The sequence below is a fragment of the Lepus europaeus genome, unplaced genomic scaffold, assembly GCF_033115175.1.
Source record: "Lepus europaeus isolate LE1 unplaced genomic scaffold, mLepTim1.pri SCAFFOLD_3_1, whole genome shotgun sequence".
Classification (NCBI taxonomy): Eukaryota; Metazoa; Chordata; class Mammalia; order Lagomorpha; family Leporidae; genus Lepus; species Lepus europaeus.
The window spans coordinates 14,152,013-14,160,579 of NW_026909276.1; the positions used below are offsets into that span (position 1 = coordinate 14,152,013).

Below are 8,567 nucleotides of genomic sequence, written 5' to 3' on the forward strand. Positions count from 1 at the left end.
GGAAACTTGTGCTGTAAAAATTATAAATTCTTCAAAACTAATTTTTGATCTAGAAAACCACTTTAAATCATACTTTGTTAAGATTTTTAGGAACAAAATAAGCACTCAAAAATGGCCATCATACATAAAGGGTAGAAATACTAATTAGATATAAATATTTTTAGCACACAATGTAGAATTTGGGGAGTGAACTGGCAGATGGAAGATCTCTCTCTCTCTCTATCTCTGCCTCTCCTTCTCTCTCTGTGTAACTCTTTCAAATAAATAAATAAATAAATATTTATAAAAAAAACAACAGAGGAGGGGCTGGCATTGTGGCATAGCTGATTAAGTTGCCACTCACAACTCTGCCATTCCATGAGGGATGGTTTGATTCCCAGGTGCTCCAGTTCTGATCCAGCTGTTAATATACCTGGGAAATCCACAAAAGATGACCCAAATACTTGGGTCCCTGAATCCATATGGGAGACCTGGATGGAGTTTCAGGCACCTTTTTTTTGGCCTGGCACAACCCTAACTAGTGTGCCATTTGCGAAGGGAATCAGTAGATGGCACAACTCTCTCTGCCTCTCCAACTCCATCCCATTCCTTCTCCCTCTCCCTGTAACTCCTTACCAAAGTACTGTGAGATTAACTACAAAATTTGCTCTCAAACAGGGTTTTGGATGTTGTGTGTGTGTGTGTGCTGTTAGTGTAGGTACAAACTGTTGGAATCTAACAGCATAGAGTTGGTCTTCTGTATATAAAGTTAATTAAAAGTTAATCTTAATGAAGAATGGTATAGAAGAGGGAGTAGGAGAAGAAATGGGAGTAGGTGTAGGAGGGTGGGCACCAGAGGAAGGAATACTAAATTTGAACCTGTAAAATTTCCATTCATTAAGTAAAAACCTTAAAAAAATTTAAAAACTCCTAAAAAATAAAACCTAGAAGACAGTGAACTACAAAATAATGATCTTTCAGTTTTTACAGAAGCTCAGCTGAAACCTTGTATTGGTTTAAATATAATGCTTCATCAATTTCTTACAGGAAAGGGAATACACTTTGAAAAATAAGCCAAAAACTTAAATACAAGTGCAGGGAAATATATTTTTGATGCAGGAAGGGGTCATAGCGCTTAAACCCCAAGAAAGAGATTTTAATGTGATGGTGTCTTCATGGTGGTTCTTTTATTATTATTATTATTATTATTATTATTATTATTTCTTTATTTAAACGTGAAATTGAAGACGAAATCCTGTCATTTTGTGTTCTGGTTGGGAGTCTAAAGTAGAAACTCATTTACTGGCATCATTGCTTTTTTGTATTTTATAAACTGTCCCTCTGATGTTTGTATCAGAACCCAACCCCTGATGTTTTTATGTCTAAAACAAAAACTTTGTAGTCGTGGGGGAAAAAAACAAAACTAGTCTCATCTTCTAACACCTTCAACATCTCACCCAAAAATAGCATTGATTTTGGACATCTGATGGCCAATTTAAGAAAGAATTGACCATCACACTTAGTTGAATTAGTAGTGACTTGAGTTAGTAAATTACCTAATATCAAGCCCACAGAGCTCCCATTTGCCAATTCACTCCCCAAGATGGCCAGGACTGGGTTACAACAAAGCTAGCACCAGAAACGTATTTCTGGGTCTTCCATGTAAGTACTTGAACCATCTCCTGTTGCTTCCCACAGTGCCCATTGCCACCAAGCAGCTAGAATCTGGAGAGGAGAAGGACATGTCCCCAGGTGCTCCAATATGAGATGTGGCCATGGCAAGTGGCTCTGAAACCAATAAGCCAAACATTCCTGATGTTAGAGTAGCTTTGTTAATACTAATCTTTTATTTGTTCTTTAGTCCACTTATTCACTACATTTCTTTTGTGTAATATGTCCTAAGCAGTACTCCGGTAATAGCAATACAGCACCAGGTAAGATCTTCCATTTGTAAATTTTCAGATTTGCACTCAAGCAGACATCACTAACTATCAGTTTGTTGAATTCATGTTGGAGGTTATTGGGATGTTGGATGTTATGCGTAGAGTGTGTAGTAAGAGAAATCACTGTGGTCTCTACGGTCACGAAGGGCTTCCTGAAAAATCTTTGAGCAGAGACGTGATGTGTGATCAGGACAGGTTGAAGTGCTTGCCTGTCAGGCACTTGCATCTACCCCAAAAGGCTAGATTTGAAGAGAAACTTTTGCAAATTTGTTTTATTTAGTAAGCTGAGAGAGATGACACTTCACTCTTCTACCCAAGACATAATCAAATATGAGAATAAAAGGCTTTCTGCATGCAGATGTGCCTGGGTAGCATTCAACTAAATGGAAAAACAAGACCCCAGAAGCCACATATTTCAGCATTTTACTAGCATAAACTGTTTAGAATATACAAATCACAAAAGAAAAAGCAGAAAAGGAATTGTCAGGTGATGGAGTAGGAAGTATGCCCAGGGGGACTATATTGAGTTTCTTTGCAGGGTGGTGAAAAAGTATTGGGATCAGATAACAATGAAAGTTGCAAAGCTCTTTATTAAAATAAATTTTAAGAGAAAAAGTTCATATATTCATTGCAGTTATATGTTGCATGTTTTATAACCATGCTCTAATTATGATTACACTGTGCTCATTAAGTTACAGTGTGCTCAAAAACAATCCTGATGTCTCACATAAAAACATCCCAGGACAGTAGTTTCCTCTGTATGGGGGTTCACAAAGACATTTCATGGGGGGCAAAGGCACAAAAAGGGGTTCAGAGGAGAAGTAAAGTGGGTTGGAACATTACAATGTATGAGGGAACCTATGTCAGCGTCATAGAAACTCACTGTTCCATGGTCACAATCCAGAAACACCCCAACACTACTCAGGGGCATTTTCACATAGTGAGTTAAGGGTGGAACACTGGTGGTAAGGACGTAATGGTTGTTACTCTTCAGGGAGGCCAGGAGAAATGCTTCTTCGAGATTAAGAATGTCACTGGTATCACTTGTGCTGGAATCATAACAGACTCCCAAAATCCAATTGGAAGAGGATGACACATCCACCTCCCAGTAATGCTTGCCAGAGGTGAAGGTCTGAGCACCCCACACAGCAAAGCTCTCTGCTCTCTGGGAATGGCTGGGGACACTGCGATGTCCTTCTCCAACTATTGCACTTCTGAGGTCCTCAGAGAGCCTTAAGTAGCTGTGGGCCACTTCCTTCTTCAGACCATGATCCACTGCAGAAAGAGAAAAAACTGATCAATGAATGTTGTTTCTATGGCCTGAATACAAATGTTTTGTGCCCATGGAATCACTTCTCTTGACTTTGCAAGGAAAACTAACGGAAGAGAGGAAGCACAATGAATTGAGATTTGCTCAACTGAGAAACTGGTTCAAGTGGCTTTACAGAAAAAAAATCAAATAACAGAGAAAAATAAGAAAACCAACTTGGACATATCACACACTGTGTGAAGTAGGGTTTTGGTTGGTGTGGAGTGTTAATGGTTTCAATAGTTTTGAATATACATGTTTATATTTCTTTGAAAAGAGAGACACAGAGACAGAGAAGTGTTCCATCTGCTGGTTCACTCTCCAAATACCCACAACCAGGGCTTGGCCAGGCCTGAGCCAGGAGCCAGGAGCCAGGATCCAGGATCCAATCCTGGTTTGCCACATGGGTAGCAGGGATCCATATATTAGGGAAAACATCTGCTGCCTCCCAAGGTGTGCATTAGCAGAAAGCTGGATGGAAGCAGGAATGGGAATGAATCCCAGGCACTTTGCTACAGAATACAGGTGCCCAAGATACTTACTGCTGTGCCAAATGCCTACCACTGGATAGCATGTATTGAGAGCAACCTACAACTTGTACTTTCTTGGCTAGAAAGCTGTTTTTTGAGTTTTGTGTTTAATTCCATTAGTAAATAACCCTGTTTGAAATATGATACTTATTAATTGGGAAATAAGCTATACATCTGAATATTTCAACATAAAACACATGTCCCAATAAGTAATATCTCTAAAGAATGTCCTGACTTCAGCTTATCTGTTCAGAACGTGGATTTCGCCCAATCTGGGTTTCAACCCTCTGCTCTCTGAACTATTGTCTAGTGCAGGCCTAACATCATTGCACTGCATTCACAGATCTCTCGTCATTTAATTGTTTTCAGAATCAGGAGATAGCATTGGAATGGGTCTGCTTTTGACAATTTCTCATTTTTGGGGTTGGTCAAATCTTTCTGAGTTTATCAATGGTAATAGCTACTTTAGCAGTGCATGATAAATATACTAGGCATATAGGACAAATTAAAAAATCAAGTGCCATATTCAAACTTTAAGAAATGCAGTGAGATGGGGCCAGTGTTGTAGCATAGTGGTTCAGGCTGCTGCCTATGACACTGGCATCCCATAGGAGTGCCAGTTAGTTCATGTCCCAGCTGTTCCACATCTGATCCAGGTCCCTGATAATGGCCTGGGGAAGCAGCAGAAGATGACCCAAAGTTTGAGCATCTGCTACCTTTGTGGAGATGCAGAAGATGCTCCTGGCTCCTGGTTCCTGGATTTGGCTGTGCTAGCCATGGTCATTGTGGCCATCTTGGGAGTGAAACAACAGATGAAAGAGCTCCCTTACTGTCTCTCCCTACAAAAATTGCAGTGAACACGGCCAACATACAGTCTTGACTGCCGCACTAAGAATTGAGCATTGTATCCCTTAATCAAATCATCTGAATATCTTCCCATACTCTGCTTATGTCAGCATGCTTATTTACAAAGTTCAGCTTTGATCACTGTAATGTGATTAAGCAAAGTGAGAAGACACAGTTTCAAAAAAACCTGTAGGATTTTCAGGGAAGGTGAATGAAATAAAATGGGAAATGGCTCAGGCACAAAAGCAGTGAAGAAGAAGGAAATTAGGGCTGGAAGGATGGAGACTGAGGCTCACCTTTGAAGTTGTATAGCATCTCTGTGAGTCCAGTGATGTGCCATAACGTCAGCTCTGGGTTAACCCGCTGGGGATTGAGTGTCTGTACCAGTTCTGCTCTGTAAAGAATCAGACCAGGGACACTCCAGGTCAAAGGGCAATCACAGGGTCAAGACAACATTACCAGATGCAAATCCAAACTATTTCATCAGGAATTTTCCCATTATTGGCTAATAAGAATAAATTTTATTCACTTCCTTTGGAGAAATAAAATTAATACTTTTATCTAAATTTCACATCAAAGCCATTTGCCTCTTTCTTCTCAGACATTATCCAACCTGTGGAATGACAGTCATCCCATTCCCCCCTGTACCCCTCACTTGACTTCAGGGAAAGCAGAGATCCTGGGTAGCTTACAGAGAGCAGGGCTTTTAGGCAGAATCTATGGGAATTCAGTCAACAGACATCCCCAACAGTACAGTCAATAGGATCTGCACTGAGCCAGGAGGCTGTGATTTTTCTACCAAGCAAGGGAATGGAATTCCAGACTGGCAGCCATGGTCCTGAGGGAGCTGAGGTGGCTGATGCCCCCATCCGGGCTGCCACTGGGACAGGCTGAGAGGGCAGGACCTTCTCACTGCTGCTCCCAGGAGTGAATCCTCCTTCCTCCTCCCCTGCTGTGGGAATTCCTCTTTCCTGTGTCTTTTTTCCCTTTCCCTCTCTCAAGGGTGGGGCCTCCTCTGGGATTTCTCAGAATAATCTGTTCATAAAGGTTGGTTGGGGCAGTTCCAGAGGAAGGGGAGGAGAGAAGCTGAAACAAAGCCCAGAAAGTCAAATCATTGTTTTTGCATATGTGAATTCAGCCACATCTCATCTGGCACCAAAGAGTAGAAAACCTCAGGATCCCTTATCAAACAAAATGGTAAATAGTCAGGGAGATCCAAGTTAATCACTCAAAACAGAAGCATCTGCTACATCAACAAGAGCACAAGTTTCTTACACATTGGAGATTCTCACTGTAAACTTACCTTTCTAATACACTCCCAATATCCTGCAAGAAAAAAAATTAAAAAATATTTAGTCATGAGAACTCTCTCCTCTGTGCTCTATAAAATTCTTGCTTTAGTATTTTTCAATCATGTATTTTCTTCTGGTTCTCTGCGAAGAGGTATCAGAGTCTGTTAATAACAGACTAAGAGCTGGTCCAAGAAGGACTTCCTCTGTGTGAATTCAGAAGATGGCATTCAGGACGAAGCTGTGCAGCAATGTAAAAAGTTCTAGGTTGCAGGGTCACTCGCCCCCACTCATATTCCAGAGAGAGGTCTGACCTCTACTGACATTTATTGCAAAGTGGGGAAACCTCTGAAAATCAGAGTGCACTGGCATTGATTACCAAAACTTGCTTAGGCAAAGATCAAGGCCTCAATGTCTTCAGAAAATACTTTTTACTTTGGGCACCACAGTGTTTATGGAGGCAGGAGTAGGGAATTTTATTTTATTTTTTTTTGGTCAAGGGCAATTGGATAGTGATGCCATCATACATAGACATTCCAAATTAACAGCTGAGAAATAAATATTCTGCAGATTCTTTTAATTTTCTGGAGTTGCCTCAGCAAGGCCAAACCAATTGGTTTCCCAGACCTTCTATAACACTCTGATTGGACATTCAGCACCCCTGAAGGGCAATATAGATTGAAAATCAATTTAAAAATGCAACCATTTTGTGCTCACTGAGCTCCTGGATAATTTTTCCTACAGTAATTTTCTTGCTTGCACTGCAGAGAATTTTATTGAGTGTGAATTATGACAGAGGAAAGCACGCATATGATTATCAGATTATACAGAACCAAGTGATTGGGCAAAAATAAAGATGCAGGGCAACAGACCCGAATCCTGCCGTGGAATAAGTCGTGATATGTGCAGGTAATATTTTCAGGTTCTTATGACCTTGCCCAGGAAAGCACTTCTTTCCCTGAACAAGGGCTCTCCCGGCTCACCTGCAGTAACTCCAGGTCAGGCTTCCGGCATGCCTCAGCCAGCTCTCTGTACGTTTCTTTCACCTGGTGTTTCTGTTGCGTCATTCTCATCTCACTGTCCTTGAGCTGCTGGGAAATCTCCTGTGCTTCTCTGTGCAGGGCCTGCAGCTGCAGTTGCTCCTCCTCATGGAGAAGTATATGCAACTTCTGGTACTGAACTTTTATCATCAACTCCCTTATGGACACATATTCCTGTGGAGATATTGGGTTAAAGAATACATATCCTCATGCTGAACTGGCAATATTATTTCTCCATTTGCTTGAGATACTGACACCCCTAGGATTGCCTCATCAAGTTCCTGCTGTCCCAGTTCCCATGCATCTACTTGCTAACGTGCCTGGGATGGAAGCATTGGAGGGCCCAAGTGCTTGGGCCTTTACCATCCAAATGGGAGACCCTGATGAAGTTTCAGCCTCCTGTCATCCTGTGCCAGCCACTATAATTTAGGGAATGAACTAGTGCATGGATGTTCCCCTCACCCTATCTTTCAACTAAATAAAATTTTCAAAATGTACGTCTCTTCTCCAGACTTTCTGCCTCACCCATGCAAAACCTCTTGAGTACATGCAAATCTTTTCTGTGTGTGCCTCCTGTAGGTTCTTAGCCTTATTCTCTGTTTAAATCAAGACTCACCGAAGGATCTCAGGTGTCCCCCCACCCTTCTCTTTCTCCCTCCTTTTCTGAAGCTTCTTCAGGATTTTGACCCCATCAACTATTTTGACTGTAGTAGTAACCTTCTTAATTTTGTTCTGTTCCTTTGCCTGATTCTTCTAAATAATTAAACATATTTAGGTACATTCCCCATCACATGGAGTAGTGTAGAAAGACTTCATTTCCTTCATAGATATGATTCTACTTTTCACTGCTTCTTCATAGCCATACTTAGTGCTGTCTTTAGTGCTGGAGAAGGTTGATGTAAACCTTCAGGGTTGGACTTGGAGTATCTGTGATGAGATGACCTGTCTCCACTACGCCCTGGTATACTTCTCACTACATGTCTTGGCTGGCACAGGATTTGTGATTACTGAGTTTCCATTTGAAACCACCATTCTTCTGGGAGGAAATCACAAACTCTTCATGGTAACCAGAATTTGCTAAAGCAGTATGGTGATTGTAAAGCATTACAGTAATTGAAGAACATCTTTTTCATTCTTACCGTGAATGAATGTGCCTTTTTAATTTCCTGTGTCACATTGTTTTTCAATTCCTGGAAACGTTCCCATAAAGTATTCATTTCCTTTAAAAGTTTTTCCTGCAGAATAATTATGAGATTTAGCCACATGGACTATATTCTTACATATTTCCCTCCCTTACTTATTGGAAATGGCAGTGGTTGTGAGAATAGTATTGAGAATACTAATGTTTTTTCTTCTGTTCTCTTTTTCTGATAATAGTAAATTTGAATAAAGTAGAGTGGTCATATTTTCCCAAGTTGACCTAATTTGAGTCTTAGATTTGGGATATTAAAGGTGGTAGAAAATTACAACAAGGCTGTCCTAGTGTAGAGAGCTCATTGGCCACCTGCTAGACAGTATTCCATGTGGGCACCAGGTCGTGTCCTGGCTCCTCCACTTCTGCCTCATCTCCCTTCTGATGGCCTGTAAAAGCAATGGAAGGTGATCCAAATGCTTGGACATCTGACACCCAC

The 8,567-nt window shown here is 40.9% G+C and overlaps 1 protein-coding gene across 1 annotated transcript; it reads right to left on the reverse strand.

The window, feature by feature from the left end:
* Positions 1–2,703: 2,703 nt before the first annotated feature.
* On the reverse strand, positions 2,704–8,201 carry LOC133755235 (tripartite motif-containing protein 64-like). The gene is made up of 5 exons (XM_062185435.1): positions 8,076–8,201; positions 6,880–7,110; positions 5,911–5,933; positions 4,904–5,001; positions 2,704–3,197 (listed from the first exon to the last, which is right to left on the reverse strand). The coding sequence occupies exons 1-5, from the start codon at positions 8,199–8,201 to the stop codon at positions 2,704–2,706; spliced, it is 972 nt and encodes a 323-aa protein (XP_062041419.1).
* Between the last annotated feature and the right edge of the window lie 366 nt (positions 8,202–8,567).